The sequence below is a fragment of the Balaenoptera physalus genome (genome assembly GCF_965194825.1).
Source record: "Balaenoptera physalus genome assembly, chromosome: 5".
NCBI lineage: Eukaryota > Metazoa > Chordata > Mammalia > Artiodactyla > Balaenopteridae > Balaenoptera > Balaenoptera physalus.
In genome coordinates this window covers 79,078,862-79,104,897 of record NC_138884.1, presented here as the reverse complement: position 1 = coordinate 79,104,897, position 26,036 = coordinate 79,078,862, and the positions used below count along the sequence as shown (strand labels likewise).

Genomic DNA, 26,036 nt, shown 5'->3' with positions numbered 1-26,036 from the left:
AATTATAAGCTACTTCTATAAATAATTTATGCAATAAATTTGAAAATAAATATAAAATAGGCAATTCCTTAGGTAAATATAAATTAAATCCCCAAAAAAAACGCAAACAGAAAAGGAAATTAAATTGTAATCAAATATCTATCTGTTTGAAAATGCATCTTGCCAGACTATTTTACAAAAGATATATCTAACCTTCAAGAAACAAATAACTTCTATCTAATATAACAATTCCAGAGATTGGAAAAAGAGACAAAAACCCCACATCCCAACTCATTTTATGATGCTAGTATAACTTTTATACTAAAACCAGACAAAGAGAACAGAAAATTAGAAGCCAGGCTAACTTTGAACTTAATAGGACAAATGCTAAATAAAATATTAGGAAACCCAAACCAGAAATATATATTTTAAATGCCTCATAACCAAATAGGATTTAAACCAGGCATATTTTTAAAAATAAAAATTAGAAAATATGTAAATTACAAAAATATTTTAAGATATAGAGGAAAAATATGTATATATTTAAAATATCACACACACTCTTCAGACAGATTAAAGATCTAAATGTGAAAAGCACATCTTTAAAACATTTAAAGAAAAATATAAAATTCCTTTATTACTTCGGGAGAGAGAGGACTCTCTTACAGTAAATAAAACAAAAAGCAGAGATCATAAAGGAAAATATTGAGAAATTTGACATTAACATTTAAAAAATTCTGTATATGAAAACAGACTGAAGTTTTATAGAAAGCCAGAAACCAAAAAAATATAGTTGTAACACATAACTGCCAAAAGATTGGTATTCAGAATATATTTTAAAAATACGTATTGATCAGTATAAGAAAAGCAAACACACTATAGAAAAATGAACAAAGGATATTAACAGGCATGTAACAGCAGAGGCAGTACAACTGGCCAAAAGACACGTGAAAAGTTACTCAGTCGAACTGTTTACCAAGGAAATGCACATTTTAAAAAATATATAAAATTTCTCTTTCAATGAATTAGAAAAAAAAAGTGTAAAACTACCAGCTGTTGGCAAGAATGTAGGGAACCAGTTTTACTCATTCCCTGTAAGAGTATAAATTAGTACAAGTACTTTGAATCATGATTTGAATACACAGTATCTAGTAATGTTAAATCTGCACACACCCTCTGACCAGATGGTTTCATTTTGGGGTATAACTGAAATAACCCCTTGACCTTGTGTACAAAATGACATAGACAAGGAAGTTCTTTGCAGCACTGTTTGTAATATTAAAAAATTAGAAATGATTTGGATGTTTATCTATAGTGAAATGGATACATTTTTATATACTCATATCATGAAATATTATACAGCAGTTAAAGGAATGTGTTTGATCCATGTGTACCCATATGAATTAAATTGAAAATATAATGTTTAATTTAAAAATCAACACACGTATGATCCCCTTGATGTCAAATGTTAAAACACATAAAATAACACTAAAGGTTGTCTATGCACACATATGATAAAAATTAAACACATGGACAAAATGGGAACACACCCTTCTACTGTGGTTGCCTCTGCCGAGTGAGGGAGGACCAGAAAGATGAGGGAGGGGGTGGGCTTTAACTGTATCTGTAATGTCTTATTTTGTTAAAGAATGTTATGACCAAATGATACTATTGATATTTATGATATCTGGGTTGTGGGTATGGGAAGGTTTGCTACAAAATTCCCCATTCTAGCCTTTGTAGGGAGGTCAGACACTTGCCCTGTTCTGGTTTCCTCTCAGATGTAGAACCTCACGTAGAACCTGCCCAGCCCAGAGATTCGGGCCATATTACCTGTGACCAGCTTGCTTACTGCGGACCTACTTGTCGACTTTCCTTCTCCACTTCTGCCTGCCTGTCATCACATCTTCTTTGTCCATTCTGCACCCACTAATGTATAATGTCATCATGCCAGGCAGATATTGCATTTGCTGCCATGCTCCATGTCCTCGTAGCCAGTGAGGCCGGGCCAGACCTCCAGCCTCTGTCCCCACCACCACCTGAGGCTGGTCTGTGTCCCTCGTGCTCAGCCTATCCCCCAGCTACTAACTGGACCATCCCTGTGTCCTGAGCCATTACTGGCACTGAGTTTTGAGATACAGAACTGATTCTTTCTCGCTCATATTTCTAGATTTCCTCAACATCCGACATCAGGTCATAATGACACATATACTTCTTACTTACTTTCTAGTTCTGACTGTACATTTACCCACAGTTGATATTTACCGTCAGTTGGAAATTTAAACTATACGCAGTTTTGTTTTGTTTTGACCTAGATGAGCAGTTTTGATCTGAGTTTGATATTTTGGCTACTCCACTCTTTCTTTTGTTCCCAAAGAACGAAAGTGCAGCCCCGTGTATTTTTCTATATCTGTGTTTTTCATGAGTCTAAGCTAAGCTCAGGAGGGCAGACTATATATTGGATTGTCATTGATGCAAAGGTATACAGGCAATTCAAACAGAGACCCTTCTGGCAGAATGCACTTCAGAGTGAATGAAGGAGTTTTAGTATGTTAGAGTTGAAATCATTTCAGGAGAAAGACATTTCTGAAATTATGGTGAAAATCAATGAAAAACACGATTTGATACAAAGATATCTAGTTTACGACTTAGAAAATGTGTAGTAGAGATGAAGTTGTAACAATATTTTAGAACTAAAAAAACAAAACCAGCAAGTAATACAACTTTTTAGTTGGGTAAAGTCTTTATAATGTGCCTCTCTCAGAAATTTTGAAAATATTCACAAATTTATTCACAAATAAATTGAATTACCTCTTGTCTCAAAAGACGTTCTGCCTGATTTCTGGTGATATTTCTATGGTACCACCTGTAAAAGTAATAAAAATAATTTTTAAATGTTATATTCCATTTCTTTCCAGGAAAAAACAAAACAAAACCCAAGCTGCTCCATTTCCTTCATTTTTAAAAACTTTCTCCGGAACTGATTTTAGAAAACGGAGTGATTTTTAACTCAGATAAACAATAACGTACTGTAATGTGTCAGTTAGTTTAATACAGATTTACTGATTGCAATCCAAGATCTCACTTATTCTATCACATCTCAATGCAACTTTCTGACACACACTTAGTATATAATTTTGAATGATTTAACCTCCTGAAAATTTCCATAAAAGGTATGTGGTTAGGAAGTCATCATCTTCAATCAACACCTTAGGGAGCTTTGGTTAAACAAACTAAAAAATAGCCATTTCTTTCCCCTCAGGAACATCTTGTTTACATGCTTACATATGTGTTATGTTACCTTTCTGAACTTAAAACTCATACTAACTTATTTGACTCTCCTAAGTTTGTTACCTTGTGGCAAAGTCAGTGGTTTGATAGAGTAAACAGAACCAATATACAAAGCACCCTGCCCCACTCCCTCACGGGTCTCATCGAGCTCCTCCTTCTCCCCTCGCTCACTAAGCTTGGGCCACACTGGGAATCTTTCCTGGCTCAAACTCACCAAGCCCTTTTCCGCCTCCGACCTTGCTGTTATCTCTGCATGAACCCATCATTAAATGACTTTAAAATACCAGAGCTACACGCAGTAATCATAATTAAGTAACACTGTAATTTAAACATATGGTTTGGTATAACAACGCAATCAGTAGGCAAATGTGGTACAGGAAAGAGAGAGGAAACGGTAGAACAAAGAAGAGAGACAGAAAAATGGAAAAGCTTTCATTTCAAAACAGGATTTTAAAAAGGAGGTAATCTAATATTACCAGAAATAATATTTTTGTGGACAGTGGAAGGAAGAGTGCATATATAACCATGCATTAAGTCAAGTGGGGGGAGCCCAAAGGTGGCTGATTGAAACTCATACCTGCCTTGGAGGATGGAACCTATCTCATCATGTGGACTTCCCCTAACCTTCAATAGTAGAAAGTTGCCACTAAATTAGAAGGGTCAGGTTCTTTAAATACTAATGTTCTCAAATTGAAAACAGTCTTTTAAAAAGATGAACCACAGAGAATAGGGGATGATTACAGATGATTCTAATCAAAGTAATATGACTATATGACTACTTACTGCTAGTGGAAACAAGAGTAACTGTGATGTTAAACTGTGCATATCATTCAGTACTTTTTAATGACTATTCATATTGTGGAAGGGAATTTCAAGATGAGTCTGAGACCTCTTGCTGTAGAAAGAAGAAATTCTTTCAAAATAAATGAGGCAGAGTTAAAGACATAGGGAACCAATTTAATGGGCCCCCCACTGGCTAAGTTCTGAAATATGGGTGCTAAAAGGAAAACGATGATTATAGCTCACTGAAATAACTGAAGCTGTAAAAAGCCAAGACTGCATAATGATACTCAAAAGGGGAGAGATTAACATAAATTGATTTTTTTCTAAATAATGTCTTTTACCTGCTATTGTGTTGGTGTTAATTTCGTTGCTTTGTACTTATTTATTATAGTGATAAATAAAATAAATATATTAATTTTGACTAAATATAAATTAAAAATCCATCCATGTGGAAGTCATACTTAGAATGACTTCAAAGTAGTAACAAAAGAGCCAGATAGAAGTATATGATGAATTTAAGACCCTTTAAAATAATGCAGAATTCCATCTGCATTATTATAATGATATATGTAAGGCAGGAAAAGATAGGATGAATGCAATTTAGAGGAGGTGGGAGCATGGTATTTCAGAATTTCATCTCTTTAAATCAGTTGGTAAAAGTTAGAAGAGTTTTTGTTCTGTTTTGCTTTTTTCAAATAGGTAAGGCTGTAACTCCTTTACTGAGACAACACTGATTATAAAACTAACATTGAGGGACTTCCCTGGTGGCACAGTGGTTAAGAATCCACATGCCAATGCAGGGGGACACAGGTTCGAGCCCTGGTCTGGGAAGATCCCACATGCTGTGGAGCAACTAAGCCCGTGTGCCACAACTGAGCCTGTGCTCTACAGCCTGTGAGCCACAACTGCTGAAGCCCACACACCTAGAGCCCATGCCTGCAACAAGAGAAACCACCGCAATGAGAAGGCTGTGCACCACAACGAAGAGCAGCCCCCGCTGGCCGCAACTAGAGAAAGCCCACGCACAGCGATGAAGACCCAACGCAGCCAAAAATAAATAAATAGTAAATACATTTTTAAAAAATTTTTTTAAAAACTAATATTGAATGATTTCAATGGAAGCCCCAATACACAGGATTGTGGTGGGCCTTCTATTGACATATTAAAAAAAATCCTGGCTCAAACTCACCAGGATTGGACTCACAGTACGTCCAACTGTGGTTGAGTACAACCATCTTATATATATGTAAGCCTCCCATGTGCCTGTCTTAGATTTCTGATCAATAAGTAACAGTATTGTGGTCTTGAGTTTTAGCCCTAGAAACCGTATTAGATCTGAGAAGGTTAAGCACTTCACTTAGTGAATCTGCTTCACTTAGTGACTTTCTAACCCTGAGAAGGTTAAGCACTCAGTGTAGAGACAATTAGATAAATCAGACTCATATTTCCACAGCTCAGGATAATCAATGTTTGCTATTTAAAATATCTATAATTTTAAGAGAATCTGGCATATCAGGTTTTTGTCTTTGATTTAAAATTTATAATTAATCTTAAACTTGTTATTTGAAGTTTGAGGAAATTTAACCAATTTTTAAAATGACATTCATATGGTTAAGAGAACTCGATTTACCACATATATCTGTTTAACTTATTACACTTCCAGGATCATGTAAGGACTTATAAAGGGCTATTACAATTGCAAATTTGCCCTGTCAGGCATGTGAAGTACAATACTTAAAAAGAAAACTGAATTTATTCAGTTTATCAATGCAAGTTAGATGGTCCCAGAAATTTAATTAACTGAGCTTATAAATAGGATGGATAGTTTAAAGACATTTTGTATGTTGAGTATGAATTAAGGTGATTGTTCCTAATTTTTTTAGATTTATGCGTAGTATATCAAGACTTACAAGTTAAATCTGAAGGCTTACTGAAAACCAGGGTTTTACGTTGTAATGTTGATAATTTGGATATTAATTTCAAACCAAAGTAGCCATAAATATTTCTCTGAATAAAGGTTCCCCCGAAATGTCAGAAGCCCATGTGGACACAGCATTCCTTCTCCCCTCGGCCCCTAACTCCCTCCTGCCCCCTTTAGGCATTAAAGTCACTTCCTCAGAAAGGTCTTCCCCACCCAACACGCTCATTTAAATTATATCCCCTTCCCTCTCCCTGTGCCCCATACTGTTCCTTCATAATATCACAATTTAAAATGATATATTTATTTGTGAATTCGGGGTTGTTTAATGTCTATTTTCCCATGAAGCTGTAAGTTGCACGAAGGCAGGGACTGCTTCTGTGTATTCTATATTGTGCTTCCAAGGCCTGGAACAGCTAACATCTGGTACATCCTAAGTGCACAATAGAAAAGACTGAACAAATAAATTAACTGGAGGACTGAAGTATCTATGAATGTGGTACACCTGTAATACTAGGCAAGGTGGACCAAACTGTAAATGCCTTCCCTGTTCATTTCACAGTTCACGACGGGTTTGAGCCCTGGTCCAGGAAGATCCCACATGCCACGGAGCAACTGGGCCCCTGCACCACAACTACTGAGCCTGCGCTCTAGAGGCCGCGTGCCACAACTACTGAAGCCCGAGGGCCTAGAGCCCGTGCTCTGCAACAAGAGAAGCCACCACAGTGAGAAGCCTGCGCACAACGAAGAGTAGCCCGCTCCCTCCCTCCCTGCAACTAGAGAAAGCCCTCGCGCAGCAACAAAGACCCAATGCAGCCAAAAATAAATAAAAATAAATAAATTTAATATCTCAACCTTAGTTTCTGATCTGCAGAATGAGGGGCAGAATGATCTGCAGAGTGACTGCTAAGATTTCCGTCTTCTAAATCTATAAGGGTAACAAGAATGTATTTCTAAGCAGAACTCTAGTAACGTACCGAAAATTCTTCCAAACTACAACATTAGCCAACTTCTCATCTTGATATCTAAAACATTTCAAAACATGAGCCAAATACAGTAATGTGTCTATATAGTAAGTCTAATTTCATTTATGCACAATTAATGCCATTCTTAATTTTTTAAAATTTTTTGGCCACGCTGCATGGCATGAGGGATCTTAGTACCCTGACCAGGGATCGAACCCATGCCCCTTGCAGTGTAAGTGCAGAGTCTTAACCACTGGACCGCCAGGGAAGTCCCCATTTTTTAAATAATAACTTTTCCATTTAGGACATGCATTAAAACAAGTGCAAGACGAGTGTTTGGTTTCACATTGTCATTATTAAAAATTTTTTCAATTGGCCGTACAAAACAAAAGTGATTTTAAGAAAAAGAAGTTTCTGAATCAACCATTATAAGGGTCAAAGATCTCTTAGGCTAAAGCTGCCAACCGTGTTACTTTCTTTTCCTTACTTTGGTCTTACAGACCAAAAACGCTATGTATACTTATAAGCTGCCCAAATGTACATAATTTTCATAGATTAACCATAGGACATACTTTGGAGGACACTTACTCATATATTTCTAAGTTGGTTGGTTTGTTTTCAGTCACATAGTTGCTTGGAATTAAGCCTTCATTCCTACAAAGACAAAGCAAAAATCAAAATGCTTGGCACATTTGTGGCATTATTGTGGCAAAAATCCTTTTAAAAACCTCAAGGATGCAGGGGAAAATCAAATTCATTTGACTAATTAAATTGTTGAAAGAAGAAAGAAAAGTTTTTTCATTTCAACTAAAATCTCTGCATGATAAATACTAAGTTTCTGACTTATAACGTGAATAGTTTAAGACGTTTTCTGACAAAAATCTTTGCAAAGAAGAAAAGGTGTACTTACGTGATCACTGGGACATCATAGTGACTAGATTAAAAACATACCAATTACAAAGATATTGACTTAATTCTTTTTAATTGCCACAGAGTATTCCACAGAATAGATATTCTAGTTTAGCCACGCCCCTATTACAGCAAAGCTGGAAAGAAATACTTGAACATGCTTTCTTGTGTACAAGTAAAAGTATTTCTCTAAGACAGATACCAAGCAGGGAAACTGCTGGGTCACGAAGTATGTGCATCTTTCAGTAGATACAGTAAATTGCTGTTGAAGGGAAATGTACCAATTTATACACTCATCGGCAGGGGAGGGGTTTCTCTTTTCCTATACCTTCGCCAATGAAATCTGAAATTTAAAATTATGAAAAGATCTTCAAGACATGTTATTGAGGAATACAAGCAAGTTGCAGAGCAATGCATAAAGTATGGTCAGATTTAGGTAAATTATATCTGCAAACAATACCATATGTTTCAATATGTGCATGAGAGTGCATTGAGAATGATCTGGACAAGTACTCACTAAATGAATAATGGTGCTTCCTTTTGGGAAAGAGACTGGGTTTGGAGGTGTGGCAAAGCAGAATTTGGGTACTATTTATCATGTTTGAATACTAAAAAAAAACAAAACTATATTCAGTTATTAACTTTGAAGTTAAAAATTGTTGTTGTTTCTCTTTAAGTCTGAGTCATGCCAATAGGCCACCTGCAGCAGTAGCTAATTACACAGCCCTGAACCTACTAACTTACTGTGATCACTGGGACATCATACCTCTTTTCCCACTGAAAAGTCTCCATCACATGTTGAGTCTCAATCAAGAGCTGGTAACACAGCCAAATCATCAGGAAAATATAAATAAAGAGGTATGTATGTACTTCTGATGCTTAGACACTTATAATCTCCAAATCTTGACAAGGATCAGAAATCAATGCCAGCATTCTTTCCCAGAAAGCTCACATACTCCTCAGAATTTTTCTCTACCCAGGACTCCAGTCTGGCGTTAGCAATCTATTGCAACTGACACAAAGAAGTCTTATTGCATCCCAGGGCCTTTTTTCTTTCCAATTTAATTCAGAAACTATTGCAATGTTTACTTCCAAAACTAGTCATTGTAGAAATATGAAAATGAATAAGTTACTGTTTCTGTTTCTATCTTAGAGCTTAACAGGAAAAAAATTCAAATTGCCAAAGAAAGCATGAATTAGAATAAGAACTTGTATGGTAGGAACTATCATTCCCATTTTACAAATAAAGAAACAAAAATTCATTAAAAATAGAGCTACCATATGATCCAGCAATTCTGCTTCTAGGTATTTGTCTGAAGAAAATGAAAACACTAACTCAAAAAGATATACGCACCCCCATGTTCATTGCAGCACTATTTACAATAGCCAAGATGTGGAAACAACCTAAGTATCCACTGATGGATGAGTGGATAAAGAAAATGTGGTATATATCTCTACAATGGAATATTATTCAGCCATAAAAAGAAGAAAATCTTGTCATTTACAACAACATGGATGGACCTGGAGAGCACTATGCCAAGTGAAGTAAGTCAGACAAAGACAAATACTATGTGGTCTCACTTACATGTGAACTCTTTTAAAAAATGAAAAATTGAAGAAACAAACAAACAAGCTCATAGATAGAAAGAACAGATTGGCGGTTGCCAGAAGCAGGGGTGGGTGGGGGTGAAGTGGGTGAAGGGGATCAGAAGGTATAAAACTCCCATTACAGAATAAATATGTCTTGGGGATATAATGTATAGAATGGTGACTGTAGTTAATAGTACCGTATTGCATGTTTGAAAGTTGCTAAGAGAATAAATAAAAGTTCGTAAAAGTTCCCATCACAAGAAAAAAAATTTGTAACTATGTATGGTGATGAATGTTAACTAGACTTGTAGTGAGTATTTCATAATATATACAAATATTGAATCGTTATGTTGTATACTTAAAACTAATATAATTAGTTTTATATATAACTGAGAAGAAAGAGAGAATTATAACTGAGAAGAAAGAGAGAAAGGAAGGAAAGGAGGGAGGGAGGGAGGGAGGGAAACAGAGAGGGTAAGTGACTTGCCCAAGGACACACAACAGTACGCGGCAGCATCAGGATATAAAGCCACATGTACCTAGTTTGGAGAGTCCGCCTGAAATCACAGTGCTATAATGCTCTTTCATACAGATGGGGAGGTGTGGGAACAGCTTCTGTTTCATTTACAAGGAAGAGTTATAAACCTGGATTAAATGAGCCACTAAATGGAGTCTATGTCATGCTTCAGAAGTCTTCAGAGAATGATAGATGAGAGATTTGGTAAAGACTAAGCCATCAGTCTTACCCCAAGCGGTCTCTTGCCTTCCACCAGTGAGGATTACACTTCTCCAAGATCAGGTATTCCTCTGCTCTCTTTAAGGCTAAATCACAGGGCTCTCTGGGCAGGAAATCATACAGTGCCTTGACTTGGATCTTCTCTTCAGCAAACTCAGAGGCTGGGAGGGGAGGCAGCGGCTTGCGTTTTGATGGCTGCACTCGGCCCCTGTTGGACTGTAAAAACTAAAGAGTGAGTCATTGTGCTATTGTTTTAGTGATCTGTACTAAAAAAGAATCGGGATAGAGCATATTTGCCTGCCCCCTCACTTCTCCCAGCCAGCTGCACCAAAGCAGAAGCCCAGGTGGGATAAACGTAGGAAATGACTAACTATAGAACAACTTCCAGATCCAGCAACACACTCAACATTTTGTAAATTCTCAAGATCACCAATTCTCTTGCCAGCATTGCACTGAATTTTTTTCATGTCACAATTCTTAAAATTTTATTTCCTCCTTAATAGTTTCACTGCAAGGATTTTTCTCTCTTGGAAAAAGAAAAACCGTTCTTCCCTTTCGTGTGCTGTAAGCTTGTGTTTGGGTTTATCACACTTCCCAAGAAAACTGATTCTCCGCCACTGAACTGAAAATTAATCCTGGCCTCAAAATGGCAGTAGCCAGAATACATTTTTTTCCCAATTTCAAGTTCTGCCAAAATATAGCAGAGTAGTCTATTTTAACTGTTTTTGTTGGTTGGTTGGTTGGTTGGTTTTTGTCTTTCACTTTCTTCTAGGACATCGATTCACTAAATGTTTACTGAGAACTCATTATGTGCCAACCACGATACTAGGGTCTGGGCATGGCAGCAAATGGTACCTCATGAGGCTCAGACCCTAAAAATGCCACTGTCCTCTACCCCTTCACCCCCATCAAAACGATACTCACTTGCTTCTTACTTGGCAATTCACTGAACCATGGTCTGCGACGCTGCGTGTATTTTTCTGAAAGTTCTTCATCTTTGCTAAGGCTTATTTGTGTCCTCACTTGTCTGACATTGAAAAATAATCATGTTACAAATGATTATTTGTACTTAAGTTATCTATGAATCTACTAGATTATCACAAACTAGTAGAAAAATCTCCTTCCTATTGTTTTTTTTTTAGAAGACTTCCAAACTCCATTTCCTTGGACAAGGTACTACCTCTCAGAACTTCATTTTTTTTAATCTGGGAACTAGAGATGCTAAGAGCGTATAGAGTTGTTACGAAATAAAACTGAGAAAACACATATCATGTGCCCAATATGGAGTCTGGTGCATATTAAGGGCGTACAATTATAATCATGATAATGAAGATCTTACTCTGTCAGGCACAGTGTTTATCATTTTACATGCATCACCTCATTCGATGGTATCTATTGTTATAAGTAGACATGGTGTAGCGATAAGAACACGAGTTTAGATCCCAGCTCTGCCATTTTCACAGTGTGGCCTTGGGTAAGCAATCTAACCTCTCTGAGCCTCAATTTCCTCATCTGCATAATGGGGATTGTAAAAAAAAAAAAAGGGTGGTTTTGAGAGTTACTTGAGCTAAAATATGCAAACTTCTTAGCACAGTCTGACATGTAGAACACTCCCATTAAATGTTGGCTCTTATTATTATCATGATGCACTGGATTTTATCCTTATACATCATTTGCTGGGCACCAAAGTGTAAAACACACTGATAGTTTCGGGGAGATACTCAAATAAACAAGACAGGATTCTTGCCCTTAAAAGGTAAAAATTACAGAGTGAAACACAGATATACAAATAGCATACATGAAATAAGTATTAAATAAAGAACCAAGCTGCGTGCTCTGGGAACACAATGGAAGGAGCAACTAAATCCAAGAGGATCAAGGAAGGATCACAGACCTGACATTTGACCTATAGCTAGCTTTAAATGAATGGCCATTCAACAGGAAGAAAATGGGAGTAGGGTTTCCCAGGCAGAGGCAACAGCAGATACAAAGAGACGTGGAGACTCGACAGACAATAAATAAAAGGAATGAATTAATTTCCAAGAAGTTGCCCTCGGAAGAAGACTTACCGCTTCTGCACGGAACAGCAACAGCAGAAAATCGACTGGATGGTATTATCTGAAAAGCAGATCATTCTCAACTGTTAGAAAGCCGTGAGTCCGTGATATTGGATAGTGGAGGCTGCTGGTGCTAGTTCAAAGGAGGAAATCCCTGAGGGTACGGGTGACAGAAAGTATTGCAAAGCATATGCAAAGTCTTGACCGTGCCCTTCTTCACTAGTAGAAGATGAAAAACTGTCACTAACACAAAAAGAAGTTACTGGCACCCCGGCCACTGTGGTTTCCCTTCTCAGGCTCTTGTTCCTGGGTCTGGTTTCATGCATTTCCTCAGTCTGTGAAATGATAAGTGACCATTGTATTCCTCTTTACCTTGATCAGGGCTAATGTCAGTTGACAAGTATACAAAAGAACATGATTCCAGAAACAATGTTCTCCTAGGAAATCTGTTACCAGGGATTTTGAATTAGCTCCATCGCATTTCTTCAAAAATATTTTAATATATATTTTATATATTTACATAAAGTAATATAAATATACTTAATATATTATATAATAATATAATTTAACATATTTATTTTATTTTTATATATTATGTATCAAAATATATTTATACCTTTTTGGCTCTCAAATTTTCTATGGATTAGGTCCAAACATAAGCTGAATATTTAAAGAAAGCACTAGCTATCTAGTAAATCTGGGTCATGCTTACACTTCTACTGTCAAGTTTAATCTTTATTTAAGTTAGACCATTTGCCTTTTTCAAACCATAAATTTTGAATTTATCAAAAGCTGTTTTATGTTCATAGAATCTGCATTTCACATCAGCACTTTCTCATACTGACCCCTGAAAATGAAGCACTGTTAAGGAAGCAGAGTACATTAGACGTGAGCATTAGCTTTGAGGTTAGAAAGATCTAAGGATGAATTCTAGCTGGGGGGGTAGGGGGCAGGGCGCTGACTATATCTGGGATAAGTCCCTTTACTTCTCTAACTCTTTGTTTTCCTATCTGTGAAAACAAGATAATCATACCTACCCTCTTTGAGAAGCCTTAAGGGGCAGAGGTTAATCTCCAACTTTGTGGGTTTGGGCAAGTTACTTAACTGTTCTGTGCTTAAGTTCCCTCATCTGTAAAATGGGAATAATAGGATACTAGGCATGTAAGGCTACTATGAGGATTAATTGAATGAATTCATATAAAGGACCCAGAACAATGCCAGGTATATATCAACAGTAAGAGGGTAATCAAGAAGACCTATTATCATTACAGGGTTGTTGAGAAGATTAAATTAGATATTTTCTCTAAAGTCCTGGAACATGGAAGAGGGGTACAAGCAGAAGACACCCGGTACAATCTACCCCTCAGCGTCCACTCTATGCCTCCAGAACAAGGGATGAAATAGAGTCCCATCAGCTACCATATTATCACCAGGTGATGTCAATTTGATCATACTCCCACCTGAAACCTAGTACATTAACCACCATTAGGATTCTTAAGTCAGGTAGAGAAGGAAACGAGGAGAAAAGAAGAGTAACATAGGACATAGCTGCTACAATTCCCACCTCTTAAGCTGTCCTGAGTCCTAAGCTGATCACAGATACCTTCTGTCACCATTCATTCCTTGTGCCCCCTTGCCTCTGCCAACACTTTGGCCGAAGGAGGTACTTTATCTAATGGAATTGCCCAAATGTTCATTCCTGTGGGATCTGGGTCCTTAGTTGGTATTGTCTTAATGGGGTTGTTACAGTTTTCTACTGACCAGGACTATTATGAATTTTAAGAAATGAAGCTAGTGAATTCCCTGAGTTTCAAAGTCCTCATTGTTCTCATTGTGAAGAATGAACCCAATTCCTGGTAATCAGGATACTCAGCCCAGCTACACTGACCCTTTCCTGTGCCTATCAATTCGCTGATACAAGGAATCCCAAAATGGTTAGAGGGCAATCCCAACTTCCAATGTTCCCTAACAAAAGGATTCTTCTCTCGGGCACTAGAATCTCCAAACTCACCAAATCCAAAGTCACAGGGAAAGAGAATAACAATATCCAGTGGGTTATTAGGTGGTGAGAGGGGCCACTCCAATCTCTACTCCTTAGTTCCCAGACTCAGACATCCTGGCTATATGGAAACAACACCATATTTGCTGTTGGCTTAAGGCATTTATTGTATACGATAGGACACCACTCCAACTTTGCAAGATGTTGTCTCCCAGCTGTCATAGCAATTGAGCCTTTAGCAGGCCATTTCTCTGTCCTATTAAGCCAGCTGCTTCTGAATTACAGGACACATGGTAAGACTATTCAGAGAACCACTGTGCCAGCACCAATGAAACAAAGAAAAGGCTGACTCCACAAAATGGATCATCTTGTAGACCTTTGGTTACATCTTCTCATTTTGTCCCCATTCCAAGAGTTTCAAACACATTCCTCCCCAGATCTTTCACCAACCTCCCAATCTTGTTCTTTCCACGTTCCTGAACTAGCAGGCTAACTTTATTGCCGTTGCCTATGAGTCAATGTAGATCGATGCCTCAGACTAACTGTCCCTAATGAAGTGAATAAACTGATGTACTTCTTGAAGTTCAAGGAGAATGTTACTTCAACACCATCTTTCAGGCTACCTCTGAATAGGGCTGTAGCATGATGGCTGTTCATTTCCTGCTCATGTGGGTTTGGGATGCAGATCTATCTGTAAATCAGGCCCGATGGGAAATTCCTCTTGCGGTCTTGGGTGTGAGTCGAAGGAGAAGCAGAAAGAACAGGTACTATGTGAATGTCACCTGCTCATGAAGTTTTCTTGAGCCTTCTGGATCTACGGGGGCCCACTTTCACATACACCATTTCCATATTATTATGGATTACTCCTACACATGCCCAATTTTTTGGTTCAGTGAATCAGATAACACAGCTCATGACAGGCTCACCCAGTTTGGATCACATAAACATTTCATGGCATGGTTGGAGCATTCAGTCTTCACCAGTAGGAAGCCAGGAGCTACCTTTCAAATCAAAAATAGTGGGGACTTCCCTGGCGGTCCAGTGGTTAAGTCTCCGCACTTCCACTGCAGGGGGCACAGGTTCGATCCCTGGTTGGGGGACTAAGGTCCCGCGTGTCGCACAGTGCGGCCAAAAAAAAAAAAAATCAAAAATAGTTATCAGCACGGGGTCAAGTCATTACTCCAAATTTCTGAGGGTTTGTGCTGTGATTCTCACAATGGGACTTTCAGAAGCTCCATATAGCCAACATTTTGCCCTTCATCCCAGGCTACCACCAATGATAACTGGAGTAATGGAAAATTGAGTTATTTCTCCCAGCAATAAGGCTATCCCTGGACCTCTAACTATATGACCAAATAAATCCCAGATCCAATTTTGACTCTGTTTCCTAGAGCCACTTATGATACCAATTATGGTATCAATCAGGCCTATAGTATAAAACAAGACATACTTAAATTAGAATACTTTTAGAAGGGTTTATTTACAAAGAGACTAATTACAAAGGTGTAGAAGGGGGTAAAGTAACGATAAAGAATGTGCAGACACCTGGGTCCAGCAATAGTTGAACTGTCACCATCCCCATGTCCAAAAGGCCCAGGAAAATGAGAGAGTTAAGTAGAGCAGAGACCATTTTACAGGAGCAATGATCTGCTGTAGAGGGACACAGCCAGTTCAAGGTAACCTCACCACAGCTTCCTTCCAGGGTTCCCCATGAGTGTAATGTAACCAGAAGCCAGACGGCTCAGAAGCATGCTGAACCAAGCCCTATAGATTACTTTTCCAGGATAGAGTGCAAGGTGGAGAAGAATGAATACCAAGAGGCCGGGCTCACTGGGCCACGATGGAGGCTGGCTTCCACATTTAATCCCCACAGGGTAGAATAGGGTGGATAAGAATAAAGATATCCAACATAGTAATCAATATATACTGGTTTCTTTTCCTTTCACCTTCAAAACCTAGATCCATGCATTAGTTACTTGCCTTTCTCCGGTTTGGATATTGCCGTTATTCAATGTTTGGGCTACAGACACATTGGTGGTCCAGGGGTAAACATCTCATTTCTACTCTGGAGATACAATTCCAGTTCAAGCCCAGTCAAAGATTCACTTTTGTTCCCACTGCTGTGAGATCACTCACCCCTGATTTAATAACTTTATTCCTTAGCCTGCACCAAGAAACACAAAGTTGACTTCCAGGGACCAAAATAGAGTTCCACAAATCTTCACTACATTGTGTATTATTAGGCTTTTGGATCTCAACTGCTTCTGACTGTCAGTTTTCATCTGGTGGCCTCTGCATGAGCAAATTGCCAAAAACACTCCCCCCAAACAGGGTATTTTAGCACTTGGGGGCTCTGTCTACCTTGGCAGGAGTGGTTCTAATTTGCATTCTTACCGATTTACTCCAGTGTTGCCTTAGAGCCCCGTACAGATATGCATCCATCCAGGCCAAGAAATGTGAAGTCCAATGTAGGTTATACAAGTGAGAGAAGCAAGCAGAGTATGGTATGGACTGCGGCAAAATGCTGTGTCAAAGTCCCATGTAGAGGGCTTCCCTGGTGGTGCAGCGGTTGAGAATACGCCTGCCAATGCAGGGGACATGGGTTTGAGCCCTGGTCTGGGAAGATCCCACATGCCGCGGAGCAACTAAGCCCGTGAGCCACAATTACTGAGCCTGCGCTCCACAACAAGAGAGGCCGTGATAGTGAGAGGCCCGCGCACCGCGATGAAGAGTGGCCCCCGCTCGCCGCAACTAGAGAAAGCCCTAGCACAGAAACGAAGACCCAACACAGCCAAAAATAAATAAATAAATTTATTAAAAAAAAAAAAAAAAGTCCCATGTAGAGGTATTCAAATTCAAAAATTTTTAAATACTCCTCCCCTCTCCTACATCACCATTTCCCCCCTCTCTACTGGATCCTTCCCAATAGCATATAAATATACTGCTACTTCACCCCTTAAAAACAAAACAAAACAAACTACCCTTGATCTTATTTCTTCCATCAGCTTTGCTCCCCATTTATAGTAATTAGCAGTCTGTATTTGCTGCCTCCAATTCTTTCCCTCCCACTTTCTCTTAACCCATCCCAGTTAAGCTTTTGATCCTACTACTTCCCAAAACTGCTCTTGTTAGGGTCACCAGGGTCCTATGCACTGCTATAAACAATGGTCAATTCTAAGGCCTCATCTTACCTGTGCTCTCAGCAGCATTTGACACTACGTCCTCCTGGTCTTCCTTCTTCTCAGTCTCCTTTACTGCTTTCTTCTCCTCCCCGCTAACTTATTAGACTGGGTCTAATGCTAGGCTGCCCCAAAGCTTTTGATTTCTTTACTTGGCCTTATTCACTCCCTTGATTATCTCATTCCTTCCTGTGTCTTAAAAGCCATCTATCTGCTGATGACACCCAAATGTACACCTCTACCCCAGTTCCAATGAATTCCAGACTTGCATAGCCAAAGGCACTCTCAAATTCTCCACTTGGATGTCTAGTGGACACCTCGAATTCACAGGAAGAAATCTGAACTCCTCTCTTCTTCCTCCCCAACCCAAACTCGTCTATCCACTCTTCTCCATCTTGTCAAGAGCAACTCCATTTTTCCAGCTGCTCAGGCCAATGATCTTGGAGTTATCTTTGACTCCTCTCTTTCTCTCACATCCCAGTCCAATCCATCAGGAGAGCATGCTGACTCTTCCTTACAAATGTATCCAAGAGTTTCTGCTTGAGATGATGAAAAAGTTCTGGAGGTGAGTAATGGTGATGATCGTACAATAATGTGCTTGGACTTCATGCTCCTGGACTCTACACTTACAAATGGTTAAAATGGTAAATTTTATGTTAATTACATTTCACCGCAATTTAAAACACACACACACACAGAATGTTACTGCTTTTCCCCATTCTTCTGTTACTACCAAGGTCTAAGTCTCCATTATCTGGATTATACCAATAGCCTCCTAACTTCTTTCTGCTTCTACACTTAATCCCATCCCCCCCACCCTTTATGGCTGATTTTTTAGCGGCCACAGTAATTAATTTAAAACCTAGGTCAGATCATGCTACTCCCTGTCTCACAAACCCACAATGGGTCTCCATTTCACTGTGCGTTACAGCCAATTTTCTCACAATCGTCCTTTAACCGTCCATGACCTGGCCTCCTGGTGCCTCTCACCTTCTCTCCGATGTGCTTGTGCTCATTTCACCCCACCCACACTGCCCCCACGGTGCTTCTGCACCAGGACTGCTCTCACCCAAGGCTCTTCGCTTTTGTTCTGCCTGGACCATTCTTCCCCCAGCTGTCAGCCTTCCCTACTCTCTCCTTCACTCCTTTAATTAAATTGATAAAATAAAATAGACTCTCAATTACATATGGCAACAAGATTATATCTTTCCTTATTTCCGAGGCCTTCCGTAATCTGGCCAGCCCCACCCTGATTCTTAGTGTTCACCAATTCCTATTACACCAGCTTCTATTCTTCTGTTCACTGTTCTCACAGACACCTTGCACATTTCTGCCCCCGGCTTAAAAAAGGCTTCCATTGCAATCCACTCCCACCTAATCTTCCTTCGGCTCCCAAAGCACTGTTATCTGTCTTGCTCTGTGGCTCATAATGAGGTACCATCTTCAATGGTTATTTACTTTTCTTTGTGCAGCCTTCATCTCTCACAGGGCTTCTCAGTCTCACCACTATTGAAACCTTAGAGTGATGAGTGCTTTGCTGCGGGAGCTGTACCGTGTATTATAGTATGTTGAGCAGCACCCCTGGCCCCTATGCACTAGGTGCCAGTACCAACAGCCGCCTCACTCCTCTAAAACCCACCTCCCTCACCCAGGTGTGAAGACCAAAATGTTTCCAGGAATTGTCAGATGTCCCCTGTGGGCAAAAATCACCCCTTGTTAAGAACCACTGCACTAGATTGTGAACTCTTCAATTTCATGGTCTGAGTCTCATGGTTTTTTGTCCTGTCCATAGCATCCAGCATCAGAGCCCGGTACAGGGCAAGAACTCAATAGATAGCTGTTAAATAACGCCTCCCCAATATCTACACCATCACGTTACATTTAGGCTCTATTTGTCAGTAACTCATTCTACCACATGGTATCTCACAGCTCGACGCTGGCCGCAGAGAAAGCTAGGTTGACCACGTCCTTTTGACTAAGTGGAACGGTAAAGTTGAAGAAGACAGACTTCCGGAGCTTGTAGTAGGTCATAAGTCTAACCTTTTGTTCCAGATATAGTAAAAAAGAAGAAGGAGAGGGAGAAGTAGGAGGAGTGGGAGGAGGAGGAAGGAGGTGGGAAGGAGAAAAAGCAGCGGCAGCTTATCCAAAATCAAGCATCAATCCACGAGATGCTAAATGAAATGGTTAAAACCTGGTGTTTAAATGTTTTTTTTCTGTATAAGGACAGCATATGGGGTTGAGCAGTCACTAGGGTCAGGGTAACCTGAAGTCAAATCACGACTCCATTTTCTTGTAGCGACAGTATGATTTGGGGCAATTACTCAGGAGCCTCATCTGGAAAATGTTAGAAATAAAACCTACCTTCTAGGAAAGGCAGTTCCCCACTGCCACCAACAAAGCATTTACCATATGGAGGGACTACAGTAAGATCTTACTATCCTATACTAACTCACTCCCTACACACTGAAATAGGTCCTGCAATTATCCCCATTTCACAGATGAAAAAATTGAGTAACAGACAGGTTCAGTCATTTGTCCAAAGCTACATACCTAAAAAGCAGCTGAGATTGAATTTAAGCCCACAGAGCTTGGCTGAGTCCATGAGCATAATAATGAGACAGTCCTTGTGGATGAGAAGATAGCGTAAGACAGTGGAGATGAAATGTCTAGAACAGAGCAGTTACTCATTTAATGTCCGACCTCTTCCCTCACTCAGTTCCCTAGAACTCATTCAGCAAGTATGTATTGTGTATTCAAAGAGCAGATTTAAGGTAAACAGATAGAAGCACACTATGGTTCTCCCAATGAAGACAAAATGGGAAGAAGGCCAAGTAAGCCAAAGCTGACCTTCAACCCCACAACTCCTGTGTTCTGAGCCCATTCTCTACCCCTGTTCACCCCGCTCAGGACTCTAAGGGGCCCTCTCCCCACTATCAACACAGCTCTCCAGAGATGCTCTGAAGCTTAGTCTTGCCAAGGTGAAAATGATATGATAGTAAACTGATATAACAGTAAACATGTACGGCGGTGCTTCTTTTAAAGGCATTTTCATATTTGTAAGCATCACACCTGTATTTGTCAGAGTGATCAGAGAGAGAGAAAGAGAAACTGATTTAAGGAATTGGCTCACACAATTGTGAGGGCTGGTGAGTCCAAAATCTGACGGGGTAGGCTGGCGACTCAGGGAAGAGCTGCAGTTTGAGTCCAAAGGCAGTTTGCTGGCCAACTTTTTTCTTGCTTAGTGGAGGTCAGTCTTTGGTTTATTAAGGCCTTCAACTGATTAGATGAGGCCCACCCACATTATGTCTGGTAATCTGCTTTACTAAAGATCCACTGATTTAAATGTTAATCTCACACAAAAAATATCTTCACTGAAACATCCAGAGTAACATTTAACCCACTACCTAGGCATCATGGCCCAGCCAAGTTGACCCATAAAATTAACCATTATTATACCTTAAATTAAACATATAGAACTTCCAAAGAGAAATTGCTGGTATTTGTCAGCAGGAATGATATCTGGGGACTAGGAAAAGGCTCCCCCCCCCCTTCACTGAATTTACCATACATGACTACACACCAACAGAGTGGACTATAAACCCAACAGCAATCTCTCGGTTATCTTTACTCTCTTCTGAAGCCTGGAATTTAGAAGGAAGTTTTTTCAGAAGCATTTATTTGTCCTCATTCAGTAGCAAAGACAACTGCCTTCAAATAAAGGTACTACTCTGCCACAGCTTTAATTATGACACGGTTTTGTTCTGTCTCCCCTGAAGACCAAGAATAGCTGTGAGCAGCGAGGACAACCTCTGCCTTGTTTATGGTTCAGTTCTGCCCAGCACAGTTGCTAGCAACTAGTCGCTGCCCAATAAATAATTGATGAGTGAGTAGAAAACAAGCTGTGAAAGCCAAACAGCTTCCTGGTGTTCCTTGCTTGGCGTGACTCTTCAAGACACTAGGCCTCTTTATTTACAGACTGAAGTATTGATTCCTGCCAAAGCAGATAGCAATGATTATTAGATGTGTGGTCATTTTCTATTTATAGCATCACAGGTCTTCCAGGTGAGTGGGTAAATGGAGAGTCACTGCCACACGCCTGCTGTGGTTACAGAAGCCATTCTTTGAATTTTCTCACTAACCTGCAGAGAGAAAGCCCTTTTTCGCCTTTATAAAATCCCCAATGAAGGCAGAAACTCATGCATATCTGGTCTTTGCCAGAGACAACCTAAAATGCCCCAGAGATGGGCAATGACTATTTGCCTGCTGGAAGGTTATATTCACGGTGGAGGATTATCGCAGGAAGGAGCCAGAGCTTCCCCTCCCAGGCTTACATCTGCGCTAGTCTTTTCATCTGCTTCTTATTCCCCAGCAAATATCTTTAATTATCTATCTTGCACCAGCAAATCAGGAAAAGGGCATCACATCCCGGCGTAATCTCCGTGACCTTTAGGAACTGGCACGTCCCTCATGGGTAAGGGAGTCGAACCTCTTATTTTATTTAGTGTTCCCGTACTCTCCTGGGAAGGCTTGCTCCCCCTTCTCCCGCCCGTGCAGGTCTCCTAACAGCTTTCTGCTTGTGTGCGCGGCTGCAGCAGGGCTCGGCTTGGGGACGGGTTTCCACCAGGGGGCGCTGGAAGGGAGCGAGTGGGAGAAGCACCACTTCTCCGAACAGCTGCCCGCCGCTCTCAGTCCTGCAGATGAACGGTAGCTGAAGGGCTGCTGGGTCACCGCCGTCTGGGAAGCGAAGCTGGTGGCGTTCCCTCCGTTTCAAATGTTTTCAGTTTTATATCTGTGTAACCTCACGTCCATCCCCTGGCATTTACGATGGCAGAGTTTCCTTGTGAATCAGTGCTTCAGGCGAAATTCAGTCCTCCTGAGTTTGCTTATAATAACTGGCAGAAGGCCAGTGATTTTTATTTGAAAACATGGATAACTGGCTCGTTTCAAGAACTGCCTTGAGCCAAAGACTAGGCTAGTGGCCCAACGCACACAATCCAGGTTGTGGTTTTAGGACGAGGAATTCCAGGGCAGCTGCGCTCACAGCTGTAGGGCTCGCGGAATGGAAAAGTCTGGAAAACCTGTGGCTTTGGAAAAATGGCTCTGGGCAATTGGAACTGATCCTCTAAGTTCACTACAAGAAGCGCCTTACTTTTTTTTCCAGAAATTTACAGAAAGGTCAAACCTCCTCATGACTGTAATAAATTCCCACCACTAGATCTATTTAAGGGACTTCTGAAGACCAGATACATGTTAATGGACTTAACCCATATCATCTGGGAGGTGTGACACATAGCTAGCTTTTTTTTTAACCTGAATTTCTACCTCTAAGCAGGCACCAGAAAAGACTTTCTGTACACCAGACCAAGAATCCACACCAATGAGGGAAAGAGAGAAAAGAAAATAGAGAGGGAGAGGGGGAGAGAGGGAAGGACAGGGGAAAGAAAGAGAGAGAGAGAGAGAAATACACTGAGTTTTTCACGGAAACATTTATTCAATTTAAAAAGTTATCCTTGATACAAACTTATGGTTACCAAAGGGGAAAGGTGGGGGGGGGGATAAATTAGGAGCTTGGGATTAACATATACACACTACTATATATAAAACAAATCATCAACAAGGACCTACTGTATAGCACAGGGAACTCGACTCAATATTCTGTAATAACCTATATGGGAAAAGAATCTGAAAAAGAATGGATATATGAATATGTATAACTGAATCACTTTGCTGTACACCTGAAACTAACACAACATTATAAATCAACTATACTCCAATATAAAATAAAATTTAAATTAAAAAATTTTTAAAAGATATCCTTGATTCTGAATTTATGCTCTTTATATATCTGAAGCATTAAATTATCCTTGCTTTGTGTGTGTGCCTCCTTTGATATTAAAAGGGCACTCCTTTCAACAGAATTACTGAAAGAACACTGTGCTTCCTTTTGATATTAAAATGTCCGTTCTTCTAAGAAATGATAGTCATCAGAGATGTTAGTGTTTTTGAATGTATGGACAAAATAAGTTAGCAACCCATTATTAGATCCCAAACTGGCTTCTGGACATTATCCTGTCTGTGAAACCTTCAAGTAAGGGGAACAACTCCATTAGGGGTTTGTTGGTTCCTAACAGGAAACAGGCAGCTAGCTCATGGGACAGTACTGATAATCTGGGTGGAGGAGGGGAACGGTGCTGGCCTGGCTGGGCCTGAGGGGTGCTGTGTGTGGGGAAGGGGTGCAGAGACTCCGGAAGCCTGGGGAGCTGCATGGGGCGCTGGGCACCAGGGGAGACAGGGTCCCAGGAGCAAAGATGCTGAAGGGAAAGGCAGAGTCTCCCTGAAGACTGATGGCTCCTCTGTTCACAGCTTCAGCCAGCAAAGCACCGGGCACCAAACATTCCAGCACCGGAAGCCCTTGTTTGTTCCACACAGGAATTTTATTCCTTCCTAGTCCTGAGCTGGCATGAGGCGGACTTTGCAGGCATCTTGCCCACATCTCCTCCAACCCCAGGTCTCAGAGCAGTGTTTCCTAGGAGACTGTGGCCCGTGAGCTCCAAGTTCACAAGCAGCTCACAGACATCACAACCAAGACACCTGGCCTGCTTGGGATGTAGGTGCTTGGCCGCCAGACCCACTGGCAGCCAGCACTGGGCAGAACCCCGACCCCCGAGGGCAGGAAGGGGACAGATGCCAGCCAGTGGGCTTCACTGCACAGAAGGGGCATCTGCCGGTCACACACAAGAAGGCTTGGAAACCTCACAGACGCAGTTCCAGATGGTGACTGCTGTTAGCATTATTGCTACAGGTTTCAGGCAGTTGCAGGGGGACAGAAGTGAAGTGGGTTAGAAACAAAAGGAAAGACACATATACTAGTGTCCATATTAACACTGAACCTATTTTTGAGAGAGGGGACCAACTCCAGCCTGAGGCAAAGTGGTAGTAAAAGTGGCCAAGTCTTTTTTTGGTCCATGGCTCTCCTAGCTTTTGCCACTGAATTAGGTATCTATTGTTGGAAACAAATTCGCTCCAAACCTAGAGGCAGAATCTGTTTACTATCTCACAGTTTCTGTGGGTCTGGAGTCCAGGCACTGCTTAACTGGGCGCCTCTGAATCAAACTGAGAAGGTCATGAAGCTCACGAAATTGTAGTAAAGGGGAGTTGGGATTTGCTGGAGAATCTACTTTCAAGTTCAGTCACATGGCTGTCGCTGGCCTTGGTGGCATGGTTCCTGGTGATGGGGATTCTCCACAGGCTGCCTGAGAATGCTCACAGCATGGCAGCAGGTTATCCAAGAGACAGGGAGCCCAAGGGCACGAAGAAGCCACAGTCTGCCGTAACCTAACCTCCCAGTAACACTCCATCCATCCCTGTTACCATACTCCATTTGTACCCAAGGAGAGGGATCGTGCAAGGGTGTGGACAGCTGGAGGGGGACATCACTGGGGCCACCTTAGAGATGCCTGTGCAGCCACCCTCGTTATCTCTGTATTAATTGTAAAAGAAATAACAGAAGATACTAACTTAAAGGGGTTGGCGTGGGACTCAAACACACAAGGAATAAGGGCTTTGAAAGCAGAGACCCAAGAAAGGCAGTGTGACCAAGCGGTCCTTACCTCACCCTCCAGATCAAATTATGAGTCCAGAAAACTGCATTTGAACAGTATCCTAAAGCACACTTCAGGCACACCAACACTTAAGAACCACCCAATTATTATTTTTCCTTCTATTTTATAAATTGGGAAGAAAAGACAGAGAAATTAGGTGATGATGAGATGGAGGGAAGGGAGGTGGTCAGCTTTTCGAACCCCCAGCACGTCTCCCTGGTCCCCGTCCCCTAAATGATTCTCCTGGGCTGGGTCTGTCCTCAGAGCAGGGGTTATTTGGGAGAAACGACCAACTGTGTTTCACAAGCTGACCCTCACAGGAGCAGTGCCCTGGTACCACTCCCAGGCTCTGCCCACCAGTCAGTAAGATCAATGTCGCACCTTCCACAAGGATCTCCTCCTGCCCTACAGCAGCCTATGAGGCCAGACTTCTATGACAGCCCTTAAAACAACCAATGTATTTCCCAAATGACTCTGGCCCGAAAAACACCTATAAACATTTTTTTGATTAGTAGTAACACACCCTGGGGCACCTCTTAGCTTTCTCTGGTCAACAGTAAACACTCATTGTTTTACCCAGAAGAAAATGGAGCCATGGCTTCCCTGGTGGTGCAGTGGTTAAGAATCCGCCTGCCAATGCAGGGGACACGGGTTCGAGCCCTGGTCCGGGAAGATCCCACATGCCGCGGAGCAACTAAGCCCATGCACCACAACTACTGAGCCTGTGCTCTACAGCCTGCGAGCCACAACTACTGAAGCCTGCATGCCTAGAGCCCATGCTCCGCAACAAGAGAAGCCAACGCAATGAGAAGCCCATGCACCACAACGAAGAGTAGCCCCCGCTCACTGCAACTAGACAAAGCCCGTGTGCAACAACAAAGACCCAATGCAGCCAAAAATTTAAAATAAATTAATTAATTTTTTTAAAAAAAAGAAAGAAAATGGAGCCACATCTAAGTGCAATCTGTGGAAGAAATAAACAGGTGAGTCTTACCGTTGAATCAAATTATCAGAAGCTGGAAAGGACAG

General features: G+C 40.8%; 1 protein-coding gene across 1 annotated transcript in view; it reads right to left on the bottom strand.

The window, feature by feature from the left end:
• TXK (TXK tyrosine kinase) overlaps positions 1 to 26,036 on the bottom strand; it is a 67,279-nt gene that overhangs the window by 37,252 nt on the left and 3,991 nt on the right. Inside the window, exons 2-6 of the mRNA XM_082462486.1 lie at positions 12,241 to 12,289; positions 11,096 to 11,198; positions 10,182 to 10,387; positions 7,525 to 7,590; positions 2,791 to 2,845 (exon numbers count right to left, since the gene is read on the bottom strand). Coding sequence (XP_082318612.1) covers positions 2,791 to 2,845; positions 7,525 to 7,590; positions 10,182 to 10,387; positions 11,096 to 11,198; positions 12,241 to 12,289 — 479 coding nt within the window. The remainder of the gene's footprint in view (positions 1 to 2,790; positions 2,846 to 7,524; positions 7,591 to 10,181; positions 10,388 to 11,095; positions 11,199 to 12,240; positions 12,290 to 26,036) is intronic.